Source organism: Phodopus roborovskii, unplaced genomic scaffold (genome assembly GCF_943737965.1).
Source record: "Phodopus roborovskii unplaced genomic scaffold, PHOROB, whole genome shotgun sequence".
Classification (NCBI taxonomy): domain Eukaryota; kingdom Metazoa; phylum Chordata; class Mammalia; order Rodentia; family Cricetidae; genus Phodopus; species Phodopus roborovskii.
This window is the reverse complement of record NW_026125281.1, coordinates 12,343,042-12,367,251: the sequence shown is the minus strand read 5'-3', so window position 1 is coordinate 12,367,251 and position 24,210 is coordinate 12,343,042. Positions and strand designations below refer to the sequence as shown.

General features: G+C 42.5%; 2 protein-coding genes across 3 annotated transcripts in view; one reads left to right on the top strand and one right to left on the bottom strand.

Moving 5' to 3' along the window:
- Clvs1 (clavesin 1) overlaps positions 1–3,001 on the top strand; it is a 176,785-nt gene extending 173,784 nt beyond the window's left edge. Inside the window, exon 6 of the mRNA XM_051197367.1 lies at positions 2,908–3,001. Coding sequence (XP_051053324.1) covers positions 2,908–2,995 — 88 coding nt within the window. The 3' untranslated portion in view covers positions 2,996–3,001. The remainder of the gene's footprint in view (positions 1–2,907) is intronic.
- Positions 3,002–6,026: 3,025 nt separating this feature from the next.
- Asph (aspartate beta-hydroxylase) overlaps positions 6,027–24,210 on the bottom strand; it is a 144,309-nt gene continuing 126,125 nt past the window's right edge. Inside the window, exons 20-24 of one of the 2 annotated variants that reach the window (XM_051197345.1) lie at positions 21,582–21,719; positions 9,876–10,011; positions 8,103–8,194; positions 7,645–7,778; positions 6,027–7,085 (exon numbers count right to left, since the gene is read on the bottom strand). In XM_051197345.1, the coding sequence (XP_051053302.1) occupies positions 6,935–7,085; positions 7,645–7,778; positions 8,103–8,194; positions 9,876–10,011; positions 21,582–21,719 (651 nt within the window). In that variant the 3' untranslated portion in view covers positions 6,027–6,934. The remainder of the gene's footprint in view (positions 7,086–7,644; positions 7,779–8,102; positions 8,195–9,875; positions 10,012–21,581; positions 21,720–24,210) is intronic. The other variant, XM_051197355.1, reaches the window with a different exon arrangement.

The following is a 24,210-nucleotide window of genomic DNA, read 5'->3' as shown; positions in this document are numbered from 1 at the left end:
ACGGGGATCTGATGCCCTCTTCTGCCTGCGTGCAAATAGCCGGCAACCACTTCCCAAATAACTAACTCGGGGACTTAACATGAATTGTGAATGCTCTGCCAATAGCTCAGGCTTGTTACTAACTAGCTCTTACAACTTAACCCATTTCTATTCTATGTGCTACCCTGAGGCTTGTGGCTTTTACCTCTATCCCATTTTGTGTGCCTGATTTGTTCTCTGTCTGTCTGGTGACGCCCCCCGACCCTGCTCTTCCTCGTCCCATCATTCTTGGTTTGGCTTTCCTACCTATCTTTCTCTTGTCCAGCTATTGGCCAGTCAGCTTTTTAATCAAACCAGTCATAGCGACATATTCTGTCAGCGTACAGAAGGAGTCTTCCACAGCATTCTGTCCCTTCCTTCTGATCTGTTTCTCATTTGTTTTCTGATATCTAGGCTCTGTCCTGAGTTAAACCTTCTCCGTTCCCTTCACCGTTCTCACCGGCTCCCATCTGACTAGCTGTACTCACTGCCTGGAGCTGTCTGAGGCATTTGGATGAATGCTACCTAAGCTAAAGAGTGTTGAGGTTTTACTAAATACCTTCCAGTGTTTAGAATAAAGATGGGGCTCCACAGCCTGTGATTTTTATGACATTTTGTTCTCAAAGAAGGTCTTCTATTCTTCTGGTTTCACTCACTGTGACCAAAATTAAGTTTTTATAAGTAATAGGTAATTGTATTATTCATAGATAATAATATGGATTGACAAGTCATTTTAAGATAAAAGAGGATGGAGACAGGTTGGAAATATGAAGCAAATTTAAAAAGATGAAAATTATTATTCACCTAAAGTTTCTTGAATAGAACCTTCAAGATGGGAAGGAGATGGGTGAGCAGTATCATTTATAAGGACAGCCTGTGTACACTGATACCAGAACTGAGAATATGGTCCTTGATAACCCCAGCAGAACAATGGCAAATGAAGTATTCATTCCACTCTATTCTACAGTCGCACCATGATTACAGCCAGGGGTGGAAAATCCTAGAAATCTTGGCACAAGTAGAATCCAGTTAACCTCACTGAGTAGTTAGGGAGAGAGAGCTTGAACTAAAACAAGGCTTTGAAGCAGGCTCCTGGTGGGAGTTTACAGGTGGAGGCTTTCGCAGCCAAAGGCTGTGCACGGTAGACTCAAGCACTGAGTGGGCGCAGACTTTGCTTCTTGCCTTAATTCCATAAACAATATGGTCTAGACTTAGTGTCGGGCATTATAACCTACAGGAGGCTGAGCAGAAGTTTATGTGAATACTGCACCCGAGCATCTGCTGATTCTGATGTTCAGGAGGACCTTTGAACAGAGAGGGACAAATGGCAGGAACTCTGCCTCTGGGAGAAGGAACAGAAGATAGGGTGTTTTTCAAAACGAGGTTTGAGTTTAATATCAAGGAGAATGTCAGGGTTGATCTTTGGAGGCATGAAGGAGTGAGCTTCCTGAGATGGGTCTTCCATAAGCGTGTGTGAGCAGCGCCTATGAGCACCGCCCTCTGGCTCCAGGAACTTGGTCCATGCGAAACTTTATGTAATAAAGTTGACTTAACATGACAGAAGAGAAGTATCTTTTAAAGTTTCCATGGTAGATTGCCCTTTATTTTTGCAAAATCCTTAGTGCAAGGCAATTAGGCAATGAGTGAATGTGCTGGAGGAAGGTGATGTGTATGTGTAGCTGTGGTCCTCTGGATCTCATTCATGTTCATTTCATTTATTTTTTTTTTTTTTAGAGAAGACCTCAAAATATAGCTCAGGCTAGCCTTGAGTCCACAATCATCCAGCCTCAGCCTCCCGGAGTTTCTGATTTTTTTTTTTTTTTTTTTTTTGTACTTAATGTAAATCAGCAATCCTTCCTAACATTCACCTGGGCCCTTAAGTTAAAAAAAAAAAAAAAGGCAGTGAAATGCAGGGGAAGTGTATCACAAATCCAAAGTTCTACAACTGCCCGCAGCTCATCTGGCCACTCCAGCAGCAGATGGATCTGATTTACCCCGAACGCTGCACACCCCAGACAGTAATGGCATTTGAGTTGACTGGTGTTTATAGTAGAAATTAGCTATTTGTGTATTGCATGGCAATTATAGTCATTGATTTTTTTTTTTAACTTTGAGTTTGAAATAGGATCTCATTATGCTATTTATGTTTATCTGGAATCGACTACATTGCCCAGGCTACCCTTGAAATTATGATTCTCCTGCCTCTGTGTCCCCAGAGCTGGTATTACACAAATACACCACCCATGTTCAGCCTTAATTTACTTCTTACACTTGTGCTTTCTGTGTTGCATACATAATACGAAAGGGGCTAAGAACCTTGGGCAGTTATTTTCCTAGGAGAGTGGAAAGAAGAGCCATCAGATTTTCTGAAAGCAGCTCTGCAGCCCACAGTGCTCCCAGGGGCAGAGCTATAATGATCAGGCCCTGCTCTCTGCTTCGTCATATTGCTTTGCCTAATGACTTGTCTATTAATCCCTTAATTTGTTTTCTGCACGTAAAAATGGAGACAGTAGCAACATTTCTCATGGCTGTGAAAGTGCTAACCTCATACGTATGAAGAAACCGTAGACACTCAACCAAGCGCACACAAAACACTTAGTGTTTTTGTGTCTTTGGGATCACCTTTATTTTTATCTGATAGACAGATACACGCACAGATGTTACCCTCATGGTTACGGTATATTGCAGCAAAAAGACGCGGCTCAAATTCAGCCGAAGAAAAGACGTATGGTTAGACTGTCAGAGTGGTCAGGTTCTGTCTTCAGAAAATAAATAAGTTAATTAATTAGTGTGTGGGAAACGGATAGCAAACAGGTAATCCTAAGTAGCTCCTCTCCATGCCTTGATTCTCAAGGAGAATTTGATTGTGTTTCCTTTCTCTCCTGTCAGATCTCAGTCTGTGGTGGAAGCTGGGACCCTGAAACACGAAGAGAAGGGGGGGAACGAGAACACTCAGCCACTGCTGGCTCTGGACTGAGTCGCAGCGCGCGATGCTCCCATGCACAAGCCTCCCTCCAGTGGGGCAGCACCCAGGAAGAACCTGGACTGACATCCAGACACCCGCTCGGCTTGATGTGAAGTCCTCCACTCCACCCCAGCCACGACTGTCGGCAGCCACTGGTCTGAGCAGCCCGCATTGGACAAAGATCTGAAAGATGCTTTTAAAACTTAATTTAACTAATTCATTCATGTTTTAGGGAGGGGTTGGGGGACAAAGCAAGGCATTTCTGTAAAAACAACTCCCCCTCCCCATATATTTATGGTAGCAAATGTACTTTAAAAAGGAAAGACTGAATTTGCTGCATATACATTAGGACAAGAACTGCTCTAACTAAGGGTTCACACAGGAACCCTTTCCAGGTTTTGCAAATTAAGACGAAGTACATTTCCAAAGAAATACAACAGACTTAAACCGTGCAGACACAGCATCAAGTTTAATGGCGTGCAGAACCCCAAGACAATAGTAGCTACAATAATTTCAAATTTTATTGACTTACTTTCTGACCCATCACCAGCATCTATGTGTTCAGCCTGAAAGTATAACCTCGCAGGTATGGCGTTTTGCAAAGGTTTTAATTTAAATATCCTGCAAAACTGATTTGGACATCATATTGTCTGTCAGGCCACCGGCTGACTTCATGAACTGGTTTAAAAGAAGTCATAGGCAGTTGACAAATAACTGCTTCATCTTAGCAAAGTGATTTCTTGTAGGCATCTGGGGGGGGGGGAATGTCTACAGAGAGGAGGCAACTCATTGAAAAAACAAAAACCACACTGATGAGTGATGAGTCCGTTCAACTTAGTTCTTGGGTTTCTACAGCAAAAAGTGCTAGCAAGCCACTTAGTCCCCACCATCCTGTGGAGAAAGGCCCTGCCTGCATGGGCAGACAGCCCGTCACCCAGAAAGACCCTTAAGGATGGCTCAGCATGTAAGTCCTGAGCTGAGAGAAGACCAGGAATGCAAGATGAAATGCCAAAGACCAATCTACTTCTTTACCCATTCTCCTTAGAAACGGACCCCCAGTCCCTACTCACAGGAAGTCAGAAAGAAAACAGACATCAAAAGTTAGGGTACTTTATTTACGCCATGCTTCCCAGACCAGTTGAGTATATGTAGATATTTCATCCCCCACCTATGGGTAGGACATAGGCACTTACCATGCGCTTAATGTCAACTTTCATTGACAACGCTTAGTAAAATGTTTTACATTTTAAGCATTTGGTAGGTTGATTTATTAGCTCAACAACCTAAAGGAAACAGCAAATCAATTTAACTTTCAACCAGCCATAATCACCTAAACAATACTGCTAGTTGTGGGCACTTCTCACATCCTTCTTTTCCTATTCCTGCCCGTCTCTTCTCTCTCTCTCTCTCTCTCTCCCTCTCTCTCTCTCTCTCTCTCTCTCCCACTGTTCTCCCTTTCTCCCCTCTTCCCCTTCTCCTTTGTTTTCTCTCTCTTCCCTCCCTCCCTCTCTCCTTCCCTCACATACTGGAGATCAAACTGAGGGCCTTCTCTTTCTAGGCCAAGTGTTCTACTCCGGAGACCTGAGCTACATTCTACACACACACACACACACACACACACACACACACACACACTTTCTCAGTTTATCTGTTGGCTTATTATTTTTCTTCTACTAGAAGAAAATAGTAACTAAACCTACTTTTATGTTCCGACCTTGAAGGAGTAAAATCAAACCAGATTTAAAATATTTCTCAAACAATTGCATCATAGTATATGAAGACACCAATTCATTTTGTGTAGACCTTTTGAATCATAAAACAACCACCCTGAAAAATGTCTCCCAAGGCCTTGGTGGAAACTCTTTTCTTATGATATAAGAGAAAGGAAAAAAATTAAAGTGAATTAGAAAAGTTTTTATTGCTTGGGTTCATAAAACAAATGAGGGTTCCAAGTATTCAAACGCTGTTGACATCACTGACTGTCAACCTGTGTAATATTAAAGGTACTTCTGACTTTCTAATGACAATAGTTAGAATCCTACTGTGATGACCATATTTTAAAAACCATGTTCTATTTACTAAGTCAAAAGCTAATTTTCACTCATTTCCACCACTTTATTACATGAATGTAAGGTGATGGATTAACAATGAGAACATATGGTTTGCATTTCACTATGTGTAGGTAATAGTAGGCAAACCAAACCTAATAGGCAACCGAGTGTTAGTACATGAACGCTGGATTGTATTGCCTTTTGTCAGTAAGTTCCTCCGTTTAATAAATACTGAAGAACACAAATATCTTTTTGTTTCCTAAGAGTTTGTTTTCTTTTCTGGAATTCGGTAGTGATTTGATATTTTCCTCCCATGCCTTTGCCATCTGTTTTAGAAGAATTTTTGAACACTGGCAAAAGAAGGAAAAAGTACCTATTTTAAGAGTGGACACATACATTTTGTAAACTTTCTACTAAGAGCTGATATCCTTAAGCTAAAAGAAAAAGAATCAATTCCAGGGTCAAAGAATTGCCCACTAAATGAGGTACAGAAAGCTTCTTCTATTGACATTGTATGAAAAGAATGCACCTACATTTTCTCTACCTGCGTGGCTGGAACGTGTCATTTCTGTAGTATTGTTGTTCGACCGGCTTAGAGATCAGTGCATGAATATCATTACATTCTAAGCTTGAATTAGCTTTAATTTTAAAACAGAAACTCGAAGGCAGTGATGCTTTACTAGTCAACTGATCACCTCTGGAAGGAGTAACACATTGACTTCCTACTGCTCTTTCTCTGCCATAGCTAGTAGTAGTCAAATCAAGCCCACATGCGAAGCACTATTTCAAAATAATGATTAGATGGCAGAAGGGTTTTGAGTGTAGAAGACAGAAAATGTCTGCAAATTCAGAATCAAACAAGCTGGACCACCTACATCCAGGATAAAAAAATCCTAGCATGCCTGGGGACTTCTACACTGCTCTTTCTACATTCATAAGATTGTGAGGAGACTCTCAGAAACCAGGTAGCCATCCTCTCGGCACTCAAGTGGATCCACAGGAGACAGACACTGCAGATTCCAGGCCTCATACATAGAAGGCAGAGTCCAGGCTGCCTGGCCACCCGATGTTGAGTGAGAAATTCCACTTCCATGTCACATTTTCTCTCTGAGTCCCGTTATTTGGTATTTTCTTATAAGAACATGAAATGTTCCCATGGCTTTGCTCAGTGTAAAAAAAAAAAAAAAAAAAAAAAACAAGTATTGCTCTTAGAAATAAGAGCTTGATAGCATTTCCATCATTAGCACAGAGAAAGGGGAAGACACTAAGGCTACATGAAGATACACAGGGAGACTCAGGAGCAAGGGTTGGCACAGTTTATACATCCCGGAGTAACTTCCCATTTATGTTAGGAAAATAAAGTTGCCTTGTTCAAAGGTGATTTTTGTTTTGTTTTCTGAAAGGAATTATGTCTCAATTTATCATGGAGATTACTATTTAACAGTAAGAAGTAAAGCATTTATACTTCTTGTCAACAAAAACATGGTGACAGAATACTTTAGTAACGTAGAAAAATATAACTGCATAGAAAAATTACAAACTAAAGTGATTCTTTCAGTTTTTACAAAGAGTACATCCTCAGTGAACACTGATGTAGACACTAGTCTATGTAGAAGAATATCTTTGGCTAGCAATATAGCACAGCCAAGTGTTCCCCTTCAATCCAGGTAGAAGTTCTGTGCTGTCATGAGTGACTTGAAGCAAGGGGCCTCCTAAATGAATTGCAATAAGGCAAATACTCCTCCCAGTGATGTCCAATCCAGAAGGAGCCTTAGAGGTCTTTAGCTACAAGGCAAGGGGATGAAGAATCATGGCACTTGAACTTCTGTCTCCACAGCCCAGCAGAGGTGGATAGGCAGCTTCCCTGAGGAGCATCCGATCAAGGCTGTGCCAGTTCCTTTTAAATTGCAGGAAGGCTGCGTCTCTGCTGAGGGGTCAGCTCGGGATGCCACACATCCACGATGAAGATCAGCCGGAAAGATGAGGCGTCCTGCCACACCTCATGCTCAAAAGAGTCATCAAAGATGAGCACCTTGCCTTCTTCCCACGTCCTGCAAAAGACAAACATGCATCTGTCAGAGTGGCTTTGGGAGTTTCACGTGCCCGAGGACCAGATTCTGGTCATAGGCAGGAGGACGCCTTCTGACCACCTTTTGGATATGACCATAACACCATGCCTGAAAATGGTCTTCCATTAATGATTAAGAACTTCAAGCTTTTTACCAGTCTTCCTACCCTGCACTAAAGAGAGGCAAATGACACAGGCTGGTGACAAGAACACACTGGCATTATTTCTATTTTGGATCTCATCTTAAAGCAGATTTGTTTAGCTGAACAAGTGTCTAGAACCCAGAAGAAACAAGGAGGCTGGGCAGGCAGATGAGTGAGTGAGTGCTCTGGGGAAAATGGCAGAGGCCTGCCCTGACTTGGAATGGCATCACTACACTCCTAGAATGCACAGAGGTCACAGACTAGAGTCCAGATGCAAATCACTTAGTTCCTCTCTACTTCAGGTATGAAGAAAGACACATCCCATGAACACAGACTTTCTGTAAGGAACACCAGCTGTCGAGTGATGGGTGAAATGGAAAAATGACAAAGGAAATATACCTGGTCTCATTGGCACAGCGGATCTTGCAGCCTTCCTTGGGAATCACCAACCCTAGATGCATTCGGAGCCTGCAGTTCGTGGGTCCTGTGTGTGGCCACACATGGGTCCCAGGGTGCATGATGGAATATTTAATCTGCACAGAAAAAATGGCACCCGATCATCCATTTGCCAGGGTGTGAAGAAGCAGCAGAATGAGAATCAGTTCACAGGAGAGTCCTTGTAACCCCTGGGATTTACAGTCACAAGCACTGTCATTTTCCATCAAGTGACATAACACAACGTTTTCCACCTTCAAATTTTGACATCAACCATATGGAATTATGTCCCACTAAAAACAGAATAGAAAAAGAGACATCCATTGTGCCAAGGGAAATAATTGTGATTCTGTGAAGGTCGTCTCCACCTCTTTCCTGACAACACACTGTGTTCTTCCCATCTCTGAAAACACCCTTGGTACCTGTCCTCTCCTGCATCCTGTTGTCTCGGTGAACTTTTCTAGTAAAGTACAGGTCTTAGGGGCTCCTTTACAGGCATTCTCATTTTTCCTCCCTAGAAGAAAACATAATAAAAACGACTGTGAGAAGCAAACCACAGTTGCCATGGTGCATCTGTAGTTTCAGCTACTCTGGAAGTTAACTAGAAGGATCACTCGAGTCTAGGTGTTCGAGACCAATCCAATCAACATAGTGAGGTCCTACTGAAACACACACAACAAAAACTAAACTTCAGTAAAACTTTATCTCCTCCCACGTAGACCACATGTGCTTGTAGAATCATCTTCACCCTAGGAATGTGAAGGCCAAGAGAAAGGCAGAGGCTGGTATCACCACAGCACACTTAAAATGCGAAGTGAGAGAGAGAAAGAGTCAGCCATTCAGATGGTAAAAGACTGAGCAGCTGTGGCTGGTTTTAGAAATTGAAGGGCAGCTAAGACAAGAACCATGGTAGAGTCAAGATTCTGAAGCCTGTTGCAGGATAACAACCCATTGCAGTGAAACCCATTGCAGACTTCTGAGACACACTATCAAGTTACTCGTTCGTGCCAATTAATGCAGCCTCTAATAGGAAAGTATCTGATATTCTATACCTAACCTAAAATGCATTTCTAAGAGACATCAAAAAATTAAGTTGGAATTCAGTCTATTTTTCAGTGTACAAAGAATCTTTAACTGTTGATAATGTGGCATTTAAATGAAGAGGGTGAGGATCTTTGAGCAAAAAAAAAAATTGTAATGAGTAATTGTATCAAGAACACAGATTCTGAGCATCCTCTCCAACATCCTGGGCCATTTAAAACTTCTCACCACTCTTCTTGGGAAGATGTGCTCAGATTGTATGCAGTACCACTTGCTCTCATGGAGGAGGAAAACAGAAATTTTTATTTTCCTATTCAGAATTCCTATAAAAGAAGCAACATCTTACATCTAAACATGAATTTGACTTTAATGTTAATATGTACCAAGATAATCTTATGCTGAGAACAAAATGAGTTCTAAGAGATACAACACCATGACTTGTGCCTCAGTCAAGTGGACCACAGCTTATGCCGCTTTATTAGCTCTTTGCAGATGAACTTCTTGCTTCCTCATTGGGAAGCATACCACTAGATGCTCTTTTTAGTTAATAATAGTGTACCCCCACTAGTCAAACAACTCACGATAGTTTGGAGGACTAACATCATAAGGTGCTTTCTAGCCCTGGCTTTCCGGCATCCTTGAGCCATGTCAGGGGAAGACAGGCAGGAGAACATCACTTAGGTTTTTTTGTTTGGTTTTTGAGAAAGAACTTAAAGTGGGGTGGGTAGGGAGGAGGATCTGGAAGGACTTGAGGAGGGGAAGAACATGATCAAATACGTTTAAATTTAAAAATCGTTTTAAGTAATCAAAAATATAATAAAAGAGTTGATCATTCAAAAAGGGATATAAGAGCCGAGGCTAGAACTTGGTGGTATATCGGTTGCTTAACAGGTGAAGTTCTGAGTTTAAATCTCTGCACACCCCCCCCCCACACACACACACACAAGGTACAGTTAATAGCACACTCTTTAACAGAGAAGACAAGGGCAATTGCAAACACATATTTATCGAAATACATGTATGTGTACAAACACATGTTTAAAAACGAGTGCATATCTAAACCCTTGTTTCCCGGGCAGCTTTGCCAGCAGAAGACCCACCCCTTGCCACCTGGTCAGTGCCTGCAGAAGATGACCTACAAGTGGAGGGCTCACCTTGCTGCCACAGTGTGAACTGGCTCCAGTCCCCCTTCTCCCGAAGATTTTCATCCTCAGGCAGGAAGAGACCCTTGGCTTTATCCATCACCATGAGGCCTTCGTCACGGATTAACTTCCAGTTTCTCTCTAAAGACTTCAAACACAGACACCTCATAATGACTTTCCAGTTTCTTATTTGTTTTAAGAAAGAAATAAAATCCGTGCTTACATTTAGATGGCTTATTTTAATTTCTTTGGAACCTCTTCTCCAGTATGTTAAGAGAGAAAAGGGGACAGAGGGAGGGAAATGAGATGGGAAGGCAGCTTATTTCTGGCTAAGAGCACTTACTAGCTCCCATTGCAGAAGACCAGTGTTTCCTGCACTCACAAGGTGGCTAACTGTTAGACCCTAAGTAAGCCCCATCTTCCCATGCAACCAAGCAACTTCATGGAATGCTGGGAACTGTAGTTCGTAAAATTAACAGTGAAGACTCATGGGAAAGTACTATGGCCTATGGGTTTTGTCCATAAAAGCTAGAGCAACAAGTCTAGGCACCACTCAGCTGGCGTAGTTCAGGGAGTGGTTCTAACCCAACTCCAACTTGGTTGGTATGTACAATTTTAATAAAAACTTGCTTTAATTTGGCCCAAGGTGGTCGAACTGGCCCTTCACTGGTGAAACTCAAGATTAACAGCACAACCGTCTTTGACTCAAGTTCCAGGATGTTCCAAGTCTTCTTGGCAGACATGCAGTGCATATACATGTATGAAGGAAACATACATAAGAAACGGAAGTATAAACCCATTCTTACAAACTATGAAAATCATTCTCACTATAATTACTTGTATTATGACTTGCCTAAAGTTCCCTCCCTCCACCCTCCCTCCCTTCCTTCCCCTCTCTCCAATCTAACTGATGTTGCTGATAATGCAATGACAAAGTTCCACATGACTCCAGCATCCACACTGGAATAAGGACCACAGATTTACTTCCAATAGAGCTCCTTATAGTGATGCCATTCGACAAGGTAAACGGTACTTAAACGTTCAGAGGTGCTGGAAAACTAGCCACTGGGGCAGGATGCATTGTACACTTAACCACAAAACACAGATATGTTTGGCATTCAGCCCAACAAACATATCCTCCACTTATTTATGAGGCTGCTTTTGCCTCTGCTGGGGCTTGATATGGACAGATTCAGTGTCTGATCCTGCTGACTCATGTCACGTTCTCTCCGTGCTGTCCCTGGAGGTAGGGAAGTTGGAGGGGACCATGGGTAGAAGCAGGCAGGGTGGGAGGCTGTGAGTCTACAGAGCATCACAGAGGTAAAGCATAAATCCAGGGTTTGGGAACGAATAGCTCACTGCTCTGTGCTCCATAAAAAGTGGACAGGGGGCCATAGGCAAGTAGGTATGAACTACCTGGGTTTCAACAGGAATCAGGGATCAGGCATCCCACGTTGCGGGTGGCTTATTAGCAAGCAGGCCACTGAAAGTGGGTACACAAAGAGCAACACCCCCGCACACAGCGAGGAAACAGCGAGTGCTTTCTGGAAGTGTGTTGATCTTCCTTCGGAACAGTATGCTATCTTTGAGTCAATCAAGAAAAATGACCCGCTGTTGGATAAAAAGAATCACAAAATAGAATGATTTTTTTTTTTTTCAACCCATGTTCCGGGGACTCACGATTTAATGTAGGAAAAATACCTGATTAGATCAGGATGACTACACAGGTAGAGGACTCAACAACAACAACAACAACAAAACAAACACAAACCAACAACAACAAAAGAGATTTTAAGATTTGTGTGGGGACTATACCTGTCCAGCACGAAGCCTCTACCTTCATACATAATTTCGAATCACCTCAAGAATTTTCCCATTTAGTGTACACTGCGATAGAATATGTAAACAGGTTGTAAGTAGGTGGCTCTCAGCCAGTCACCAGATGTTAACTGTTAAGCCATGCTCAAACCGGACAGACTCAAGCTGCAGGCAATACAACTACTTTGCCTTGCTTCTACTTTACAAACACAATCAGCTCCTGGGGTAGAGAACTCAGAGACCTTGAGTGCAGACTGCTTCCGATTCTGGAGTCATCAATAAGGCCAACTGAGGTTTTTGTAAGGCTAGACTTCTCATCCTCTCTTTTAACATCAGTGAGCGAAAATAAAAGGGCCCTTAAGGTATTGCAGGGCGAGAGATTTGAGTAGAGGATGCTTTGATAGTTGTTTCTGTGACAGCCATCACCAGCTCCCTTTACCCTGTGCCGTTCCTCCAGTGGCCTCCGTAGAGTGGTACCCATCACTTGTCCCTTGTTCGACACAGCTCAACAACCACTCTCTCTTATTTATTCACCCCCCAAGCTAGCAGCTTATAGCCAGCAAGTCAAAGAGAGAGCGCCTTCAATAAAGGGAGGCTCAAAAGTCCTTGCTCTAGTAGGTCCCCAAGTGAGTTTTGTTAAGTTTTGTTTTGTTAAGAACGGGAAGATTAGGGGAAAGAAGGCAAAAGTCCCCCCGAGGACTTTGCAGACCGAATGCACCTGAATTGCTCCACTCCAGTGTTATTGTAGCTTGTTCAAGTTGCTGGATAAATCTGTTAGATTCTTGTGAATCTGTCATATAGACAAGGAGAGAATTACCTCTCTAACACATGAAATTACTTTCCAAATGATGTTATTGGAACCTTATAAGGGCAAGCCTTTGCTTCACCCACCCCCAGTATTTTAGAAATTCCTTTTGAAAGTAGATTCTAAGGGCATCCTTGGGAACAGCTGATCTTTTGTTACTAAAATAGGGCACAGAGTCCCAGGAGAAAATGTTAAAGTGATTGTATCACTCAATATAACTTAAATTTTCTACCCAAGAACAGGCTGTCTTTACATAAAATGTCAGTCCTGCACCTTCACCCTCAATCTCTGAGGGAAATGTTGTCAAGGCAGATTTCCGTGGTAGTAATGATTTTTCTTTTTATTGTGCATGTGTGTTTAATTAATTATTTTTACTGGTTGTGAAGGGTGACACATATGTATCTCAGGGTGCATTAGAAGCTTAGAAGACAATCTGAAGGAGTCCTTTCTCTCCTTCTATGTGGGATCTGGAAATCAAATTCAAGCGACAGCCTTGGCAGCAATCACCGTTACCTTCTGAGCCATGTAGCAGCCTACCTGGATTTTGTTTTAAAGCCTTCTGTTCCCCCTGTATGTGGCGGTTGAGCCAGGTTACAGCTCCAGCCCAGAAAGCACAAAGCAATGCAGAAGAGACCTAGTACCTGACTTCAAACCATGTGCTAAAATGCCACACACGTTCCCCAGCTTACTTGCCATGGTAGATCTTGTTTGTCAACTTAAGCGAACTAAGAAACACCTAGAAAACTAGTATAGCACCTGACTAGGGGCAGATGCATGGATACTTCCAGAGACAGGCCTAGAAAAGTGAGGGGGCAAGGCTTGCCCTGGTCATGGGTGCTATCAGCCAATTGGCTGAGAGTTTGGGTGGAATTAAAAGCGGGAAGTGAGGGTAGCTAAGTGGCTTGGCTGCTTTGCTTCTCTGATCTTCAGCTTGAATATCTGTCTTTGGATTTTTGTAATTCGTGCTACACCTTCCTTCCTTTCCCCTCTCTCCCTCCCTCCCTTCCACTCTCTCTTTCAGAAACTATACTTCTCTTGCTTGTGTGAGATTTTCTCCTGGTACATCAGACTCCAGTCTTTGAATTCCTGTTCACCAGCAACTCGAGACAGGGGCTTAGACTGGCAGCTGCATCCTTTTTCTCTTCCCGCCTCTAAGCATCGAACAGCAAGTATCACTCTCCAGCTCTCGGGTCACCTAGTAAATCTCGATCCAATCACATGTATATTCTATTGGTTGTATTCCTTTGTAGGGAGAGGTTCTTTGTCCCAGCTGGTCCCGAAGTCCTTGAGCCCCAAATAAACACACAGACGCTATATTAATTATAAAACTGCTGGCCAGTGGCTTGGGCTCCTTATTGGCTAGCTCTGTCTTAATTATTGACCCATTTCTATTAATCTATGTATTTCTACATGGCATTATCTCACCGGAGGACACCTGGTGGGTCCTACCCTCCTGGGCTTTGCATGGCAACTCTGTCTGCCTACGTTTCCCAGAATTCCCCTTGTCTCCTAGTCTCACCTATCTTCCTGCCTCATTGGCCAAACAGTGTTTTATTCATTAGCCCATAAGGGAAACATATATACAGAAGGGCAACCCCCATCACTCCTTCACACACTGCTAAGACCAACCCAGAGCTACACAGATGCCTATTTATATCCACTGGAGAACATGGACTTGCTATTTTCTCTTTGGACTTCAATACTCTGTCAGAGAAATTAATGGCTGGAAAGATCTCTACTGTTGCTTTAGGGAAGCTTTTCTCCTTGGGAAGCACAAACTGACTCTTGGAGTGATTATTAAGCCTGCAGGCCTGTGCCCAGCAGAACCAGTACCAGAAATCCTCTATCTTCCTCTCAGTCATTCCTAAGGCACCCATGGGAAGAGAGAGGGTCACACTTTGGCAAAGAAACTATACTGTGGTGAGCATTAGCCTGTTCCCCCAGAGTCCTCAGGAATCAGGGTTGACATAGGCTCCATGCACAGAAGTTCACACAGACATGCTCACGCACTGTGGGGAGGGCCTGGACATACTTTTAACTATATGCTAAGAAAAAAAAGTATTCAAAATTCAAACCTAATTACACTGAGTACACACGTGTGCATATGTGCTAGCCAGTTTTATGGGGACAGCATATACCACTGACTGAGTGCCTTATAAATAGCAGAAATCTAGTTTTTTTTTTTTTTAATTTTTATTTTTGGGCACTTAAGTCCCACATCAAGGAATTGAAAGATTTGGTGTCTGTGGGCCAGCTATTTCATAGTGGTGCTTTTCATGGGAAAACCCAACAATGACAGGGTAAGACAGGAGACTCGTAAGTGCCCAGCTTCATGATCAAATCTCCTTCAAAATTCCCACCTCTGAATGCCTTCACCATGGGAGTCAGGGGTTCAACACATGGACATGGCAGGGACACAACCTCCCGACACCAGCAGTGCCTCTGTGTGTGGTGGTGGTGGTGTAGGGGGTGTACAGAGTAAGAGAGTAAAGAGAAAATATGCATTTTTCTCCACAGTTGTCTGAGGTGTATAGTTTTTTGTTTGTTTTTTAATTATAGCAGAAACTTGGATACAGAGTGAGCAATGCCTACACATTTTTCAAGGCTTCCTTTGAACTTGCTCTGTAGAATCGCTGGCCTTGAACTCTCAAACTCACAGAGATCTGCATGCCTCTGTATGGAATTTAAGGAGTAAGGCTTCCTTTGAAATATGATCTCTTTGGTCCTGCATTCATTCATTTGATGAAACCAGAAAGAGAAATTAGTGATCTGTATATCGGAGCTGGTTTCTAGGAAGCCCATGCCTTTGGATGCATGTTGCTTTTTGTAGCTTTATGGATTTTTTTTTTTTTAACACAGACATCTGTCACGACTTCATCATAAACCTATGATGGACACTTAGCTTTTGAATAAACCTCAGCTATATTCACGTCTTTCCTCTTCTACAAATAGACTTCGAATCTCAGACACCTCTAATTGGAGTGTGCCAGGTTTAATTCCACCAAATGTTCTAGTCTGTACCGGCAGCTTCCACCAGCCTGCCCCACCCTACAGCCCTTTCTAACGTCCACTTGTTTTCCAGGCTTCCTTTTGCTCCGCAAAACTGACTCCTGCAAAGTCTTTTGAAGTTGGGTCACAGCTCAGTGGCATAAACCATGGGTTATACTCTTTAGAACCTCCTCAAAAGAAAATGAAGCCAAATTCATCTTCACTAACTTTTCACTTCATGACAAAAAGTCCAAGCTTGTTAAATAGCCAACTATTACACCAGGGTCTTACAATGAACACAACGGTCTCTCCCCAGCCTGACCACACTCACAGCATTCCGTTGCTTGCTTATACCTAAATAAGGTGTGGACATTACTACTCTTGACTAGGAATTACAGACTCTATCACCCACCTACTAGGGAAGGGTTAGCAGTTAAAAACTTGATGGCTTTCTTTTTTTTTTTTTTTTCCATCTTGTTGGTGATCATTAACTTCAGAAAGCTATCACACATCCCGGTAAACTGGCATTCAGATTTTTTTAAATATTATGGCAATGAAGTATCATTCATACTTGAGTTGTAGCGGTCATTCTTCATTTCCCATGTAGCTGGTAGGCATTCTGCCTCCTTTGGTAACTTAGTTTTCTAAAGCATGTAACCAATCCCTTTATTGTCTCTGAAAACAGAATAAGATCTCTTAATGCCACAGAGAAGTGTGCCTACTCCAATTACCTGGAACCCCAAAGGCTTCAAATTCTGAAGCAGCTTGAGCAATGACAAATAGAAAATAACAAACCATACAACTTTGTTTCATGTGCAAAATTATGCAAAAGATTGTATAACGTTACCTTCAGCCTATGGGTACAAAGTGCATCTGAAACACAAATGAACTTTGCGCTCCTATCCCCAAGACATCTCATTATAATAACCCCCAAAAGCAGACTCTGAAACACTTCTATCCCCAGGCATTTTGGGGTGCAGGGTTCCACATTTTGTCAAAAACCTCATAGAATTGTTTATCGTTTTCCAATTAACCATCCTGCAGGCCACTTTCCGGGCAAGATCCACACCAGCTGCTTGCTTGACTTGAGACTAGTGCTGGCTGCTCATAATTCCTAGACTACTCTTGAGAGAACACACCACAGGTAAAACCATATGCCTAAAAATATCCGAGGGTGTGCTGACCCCGATCCAAGATTAGACTATGTACAATGTACGGTTTTTTTTTTTGTTTTGTTTTTTGTTTTTGGTGGGGGGGAGGAGAAGGTAGCTAATCATTTCTTTGTTATGGATTATTCTTTTCACTGGGCAAAGAGGTGTTACATTTGCTTATGGTGTGGAATATACTTTAACTGTGCAAAGGTCTGTTCCACTTGTTTGTGCTGTACTTGTTAAGTTCGTTTAATTATGTAAAGATGCTTTTGTTTCACCTTGCCTACCCGGGGCACCTGATTGACCTAATACAGAGCTAATTGGTCATCAGCTAGGCAGGAAGAAGGTGGGGTTGGCAGGCAGAGAGTAAATAGGAGGAGAAACCTGGGGTTGAGGCAGAAGGAGGAGGACAAGAGAATGTAGGAGACAGCCAGGGCTAGAAGTCAGGTGGCCGCCAGCCGCCAGACACCAGGAGCAGTGAACGTAAGATGTACAGGAGGAAAGGGAAGTAAAAACACCGTGAGGCAAAAGGTGGAGAAAGAGAAACAGGTTAATTTCAGTTAAAAGAGCTGGCGAGCAAAGAGCCTAAGCAAGGCAGAGCATTCAAAGCTAATAATACATCTCTGGGTCGTGTCCTGATTTGAGAGATGGTTGGTGGCCTAAAAAGAGAAAGCCTGGTACGTTTCTTTTTATAGTTTTTCTTGTTATCCTATGTGACTAGACGCTCTTATCTTGAAATCTTCAATTGATCAACGTTAAGGAGATTCAGTTTGTATGATATGATACTTTTTATTTCTACATTTTGTGACCACATCCTTCATCATCCATGCTGCATGCTACATGCATCCAGCTGCCTGCCACCCTCCCCCGCCCCGTAATTCAAGAGTTTGTGCCACAGTAAATCTGACATTTTTGCCTCCTCAGTCTATTTCATTTCAAAGCAAGTTCAAGTTCATTGAAAGCATTCAAATATTTAGTCACAGAGAAAGAACAGTTGCAGCCCTAACATAATAATTACTGGTTAATTCTTCCCTTTGTCTAGGTGAAGTCATTCACATACAATGGCATTCTTAGAAAGAGTAGCATCTACCGGGACTGGACAGAGTGCCGCTCTACCCATCATTCCTCTGCTCTCTGTCACACCACCGGCAAAGTACTGCTGGCAACTTCTCCAGCTGAAATAAAACCACATTATGAAGAAAGGCAAACATCTCCCAGGCCTAGCTGATGACCAATTAGCTCTGTATTAGGTCAATCAGGTGCCCCGGTAGGCAAGGTGAAACAAAAGCATCTTTACATAATTAAACGAACTTAACAAATACAGCACAAACAAGTGGAACAGACCTTTGCACAGTTAAAGTATATTCCACACCATACTGCTTGTTTGCTGACATCGGAGCAGCCAGCCTGAGAAGCTCAGAGAGGAACGCAAGAGTTTTTCTTTTTTTCTCGGTACTGGATGCAAGGAGGCAAGGAAGCATCAGGAAAAAGAAATAGCAGAGGGATATTTTAACCTACAGCTTCACGTGCATTTTGTTGCTGTGTTTTGAGGGTGCTACAGTGACTTCTATGCAAGTGTTTACACAAACCAGGGCTGAACAAACTGCTAATCTCAGAGAATGGAATTCTCAAGGTGTGACTGTTCCTCTCTTTATACAAGTAATAATTTCTATTTTCAACCCCATTTCTTATACCAATTTCTAAGGTAAACATCTCCCAGGAACTTGGCACTCCAATATTTGTGAACTGTATACAACCACCTACCCACCACCTGTACTGAAAATATACCCTGAAGGGAATATACCATTGCAACATTTTTCGATATTGTTCCCATCTATGTTTATAACCCCAATGCCAGAATTGCTGAATTATATGCTATACAAGAAGGGGAATAGGGGTAAAGTGAGAGCTGACTACATTTTACTCAGCCTCATCCCACATCAAAAACAAAACAAAACAAAAAACAAAACAAAACAAAACAAAAAAAAAAAAAAAAAAAAAAAAACCAAAAACTTCACTCTCTGCCTCTGAACCCACTGAGTATCCTGAATGAAAACATACTGGTAGATAATGCAAGTCACTCAAGGGACTTAGACACACTCTACAAAATTATTTTGAAAGCATTTTAGCCAAATGTGACACCCACCATATGGGGAAGATTCCTGCTTCAAGCTATCAGTGACTAGATGATGACCCAGAATATTCAGATTGGGGATTGGGAAATGGAAGACTATCTTGATGTGTGTTTGGCAACTACAGAGTGATGTTTCCTAGGATTCCTCAATATTCAGTCACCACTGGTAGCAGTAGCCTCGAAGTGGCTTTCTTCTTGAAAGGTCACTCATTGTATGATAGTAATGTTCCTGCAAGTAAGTTAGGATGGCAAAATAGCCTCCCATAGAACTGAGTGAGCTGCCAGATGTCATCAATGCTGAAAGTCCATGCTGCTGGACCTAAAGTAAGCTGAACTCTAATCCTGCAAGTGCTGAAACCCAGAAGCTTGGTTAAATGCAATTATGAAACAAATACTTGACTAACACAAGAAGAGCACATGATCTAAGAGCAAATCCCAATAATGCTGAAGGCTGTTGTAGGGCACAGGGAGGACACTGACTTAACAGTAAGGTGGCCTGGCCTAAAATCCCAGTCCTGATACCATTAGACACAGGAACTTAAGCAAGTGTCTCTCTCATCTGTAATGCACTCCTGTATAAGTGGGTAATGATCTTTTAGAGCTGCTGTAAAGATTAGATTAGAAATATTACATAAAAGCACTCCGCACATTGATGGCTGGCAGAAGGCATTCAGTAGATGATAATTATCACATTATTATTCAAATAATAAAGGATACTTCAAAATTAATTTTACATTTGCTTTTAGAAATTCACAAAATCATGCAATTAAAATTACAACCATCATGGTAACAATAGCTAATGTTTAATGAGCATGCCTGTTTATTGAATCTTCAGACTACAGGTAGAGTCAACACCATGCACATTTTGCAGATAACAAAACTGAACTACAGAGAACACAGGCAATGTCACACAGCTAGTGGAGTGACTCAGCACGTCCAGCAGGCAGGGAGGCTGTGGAGTGCACACTCTAAACTACTGAGCCATTTTGCTTTGGTGATGAAGAAGTTAGGTCCCTCCTCATTCTACAGATAGCTGCTTTCTTTGTATTTGACTGCACACTATTATATGCTATGCATTTTGAAGGGATTATCCAGCTCTACTTCCCATCCCATACAATTTACTCAACTAGCTTTTGTAATTCAGTGGGGTTTAGTAGATACAGTGTTGAGGAATAATTAACACTTCAATTTCAAAACACTTTAACTTTGAAAAGAAAGCCTGTTCTCATTAGAGGTCACTCATTCCTCATTATCCCAGCCATGTTGACCCTGGAAAACACGATTTTCTGTTGACTTGCCTAGTGAGGACAGCTCATATGATCACGGTTCTATAACGAACTCTTCTTGTAACTAGCCTCTTACGCTTAGCATGAGCTCCTCCGCCCAAGCAGAACAAATTCATTGTTAAAGTCTGGTAAATCTTAAGGGCTTTGTATTCTAGGTGCTTATCATACAACAATGTGACTATTTAAAGCATACACCTAACGGTAAGAAGGAAAGAACATGGAGCTTCCCCATGTCCAACATCCAGGCCCTAGAATTACCTTCGTTTGTCATTCTTGTCCTCGCCATCCGGAAGATCTTTAGTTACTGGGAAACCAGAATATTCTTCTACAAACTGCTGAGGCTAAAACAGGGCAGCCCCTCTGAACAATAAAGTATGCTTTTGTTTTGTTTTTCCATTTGAAATATAAAACAATATGGAGAAATTGTTAGTAAGCCCATGCCAAGTCCCATTTTATTAATATGCCTACCAATACATTTAACATGAAACAAACAAACTCACCAATCTACCAACATCACAAGTAATCTTTACATCCAGATTTAAGCTAGTTGTGGAAAACTCTCACATATTTTATAGCTTTTAAGTTGTTAAAATCACCTGGAAAGACGGATCCCCAATTGAAGAGTTGCCTTCATCGGATTGGTCCTTGGGCATGTGCATTGGAGCATTTTTTTTTTCTTCCCTTTGATTAATGATTTATGGAGGAGGACCCAGACCACTGTGAGCAATGCCACGCCTGGGCAGCTGGCCCTGGTATTTACAATAAAGTGGGTTGAGCAAGCCATGAACCTCAACCCAACAATCCAATAAGCGGTACTCCGCCATGCTGGAAGCTTCATTTTCTACCTAGCTCCCTGCCTTGAGTCCCTCCCCTGGCTTCTCCTGCTGACAGACTGTGACCTAGAAGCTGAAATAACCCTTCCCTCCCAAGCTGGTTTTGGTCAGCACTTTATCACAGCAACAGAGACCAAATTGACAGAAATTGACACCAGGAATGTGGTGCGCCGCTGTGATGAATCTGGCCCTGTTGTTCTGGGAAGGACTGTGAGAAGATTTTGGAGCTTTGGGTTAGAAAAGGTCTGTGTGGCCTCAGAGCTTAACGAGCTGGCATTGGGTGCTTGAAAGACAGAAATGTTGAGAGATGGACAGATGATGGAGGCCTGGCTCATGAAGCTTCAGCTAAAAGAAGATTCTTTACTAGAAATAAAATGCCATAAATTAAATAAAGGTGTGGTTGTACACACCTGAACTCCTGGCACTAGGGAGGCAGGGGCCGGTGGATCTCTGTGAGTTCAAGGCCAGCCTGGTCTACAAAAGGAGTTCCAGGACAGACAGGGCTATAACATAGAGAAATCCTGTCTAGAAAAACAAACAAAAAGATGTGTGTGGGGGTGGGGGGGGGACAGAGGAAAGAAGGAAGGAAGGAAGGAAGGAAGGAAGGAAGGAAGGAAGGAAGAGCCTTTCCTCTAACACTCCTTTCACAGCCTGTGGTTCCAGCAAGCAGGTTGAGTGGGCTGCCGCGGAAGCTGGCACTCACCTTCACAAGTTCCGTGTAGCCAGTCTCCCTGGGGGTCCACCATGGCTGAGCCTTTAGGCCATTCACATTGTAGAGGGAACGCTGCCAGACGGAGGCGAAATGTCCTCTCTTGTGCCCAAGCTCATACCACTTATATGCCTGAGAGAACAGAAAGGCTGCTTGACACCGCTATTTTGGAGGAAAGATTTCTAGTTCAAATTAAAGGAAGTAATGTAAGCTGATACAGATGCTCCTTGAGTTGCGGTGCGACCATCTTGCAGACCCACTGTAAATACTCTACATTGAAAACCTCCTTCTCCCAGGGCACAGCATACTCTTCTTTAGCACCAAAGTTCCTGCAGGGGGATCTTTGATACTCCCCATGATGTATGACAGACAGGGCCATAGCTCACAGCCACTGCTCAGCATCACAGGCAGTATGGTGCTATATATTGCTGTCCTGGGTGGAACTCAAAAGCCAAAATTTGAAGTGTAGGTTCTACTAAATGCGAACTGCTTTCACACCCTACAAAAGTGAAAAAATTCTGACTCTTCTTAATTCAGAGACTATCTCACTTTGAGATAATTAATGAAGATCTTACCTGATGAGATCTGATGAAAATTCTGTGGTTTACCGGAGCTTCTATAAGTGTTTAGGATAAGTGAACACTAGCATTTATTTTAACTCTCAAGCTGTTAGCTCCATGGAGTCTGGATTCATGCCCCACCTATTTTGGTTTCCAAATATCTAAGCCAGTTTAGAACTAATTTGTTCAGTAGACACATAACTTAAGATGCCAAAGGAGGCCATGTTTGTATTTAGCCTTCATTTTGTAAGCTCTATTTTTATATTTTCTTTAAGAGGGGTGGATTATGATTTAAACCATCTCAATTACTATTTACTAAATCGTGCTGCTAAAATCAAAAGTAATTTCTTTTCATAGTAACTTTCTCTGATGTCCTATGGTGACAGAATAAATAAAAGGAAAATACTGTTCTGAGTTGGCAATAAATAGGATGGTAGCCCATATCTGATGTTTTAGGAGGACACTTTTGTTCACGGTGGACTACATTTTCTGTAGTAAGGGACAGTGCTCATGGCTTCAGTCTGGCTCTTGTAATACAACTGGCACCAAGGCTAGCTTTTTCAGGGACAGCTGGCAACAGAGTACTTGCCCCACGTGACTGGTCCAAATGACCTCTGCCCTCTGCCCTCTGCCTCCCAAGTGGGCCTCCCCAAAGCTGCCTGCCCATGTGCCCATTGTCCTTGGAGAGGGGTTTCCACTGGCAGCCTAAATAACATCTCCGCCATAGCTGGGTCTGGTCTCAGGATTGCTAGTTTGAGAAAAAAAGTAATTATAGGACAACTCAAACAGCAGACAGTGCCTTACACTGCAACCCTCAAGGTCTTAGGTTTGAGGTTGCTGGATGCCTGGACAGCTGGGCCTGATGGGGGATATCATTATGTATGCAGTGAATATATGTTTCTCTTATTGGTTGATGAATAAAGCTGTTTGGCCAATGGACAGGCAGGATGTAACCTGGCAGGAAATATAGGCGGGGCTACCAGACTAGGAGGATTCTGGGAAGAGGAAGGAGAGAGGAGCCTCCAGAGAAATACTATGTAGCTACCAGGAAGCTAGGACGCCAGGCATTCTTAGGTAAGCCAAGACCACTTGGAGATACTTCATTAATATAAATGGGTTAATAACTGAGAGAGCTAGCCAAATAAGAAGCCTGAGCCATCAGCTTATGAGTAATATAATCCTCAGTGTGTTATTTGTACTAAAGGGCTGTGGGACCTGGTAGGACAGAAACTTCATCAGCCAAGCAGTTTATAATCAATATAAGCCCCTATGTGTTTATTTGGGACTAAGTAGTCATGGGACCAGGTGGGACAGAAACTTCCTTCTACCTGGGCCCTTACATTTCCTCTAGGTTTGAGGCTGCCCTGAGTTAGATGCCTGAGCGGGGCCCTTCTAGTTCCTGTTCACACTGCTTTACAGCCTGTTCTCATACAGTATCCACTACAAACTGAGTAAGAGCCTTGATTTTGCACTCCTATATCATTTCCCCTTCATCAGAAATAAAATCCTCATAATGATAGACCTGAAATTTAAAAATGCTTCTACTGATATATTACAGAATGGACTCAGCAAATTAGGCTAGATTTAAAAACATACAAAATCACAACAAACCTTTGTAGAAATTCAGTCAAGTAAGAAACCTGTGTAAGAACAAAGGAGCTCAACCTTTGTTCTTATTTATCAAAAGTTTGATACCACAATGAAGAATAGAGTCGACAGCAAGAGTTCTCCGGCTTTCTTCAGATGGGCTAATGAACCCAGGCCTGCTCCTCAGAAGTGGCCCTCGGGAAGGAATGAAAAGAGCAGGAGCCAAGGCGGACCCCAATAGCAACAAAGGGGCCAGAGTCAGAGTTTAGGAGGAAAATAGCTCAGAGGAGAAAGGTGAGCTTGCTGTGCGATCCCCACGCCCCCTCACTGGCAGTATTGTGAATCTGCACTTGGAATGAGACTAGATATGAAGACAAAACTGGACTGAAGTTAGGGAACCTCTGAAGCTTGACCGCTACAGGGCTGCCATGGCCAGTCTTCCAGTCCATTTTCTCACCAGCCTCTGCAGCGGAGGC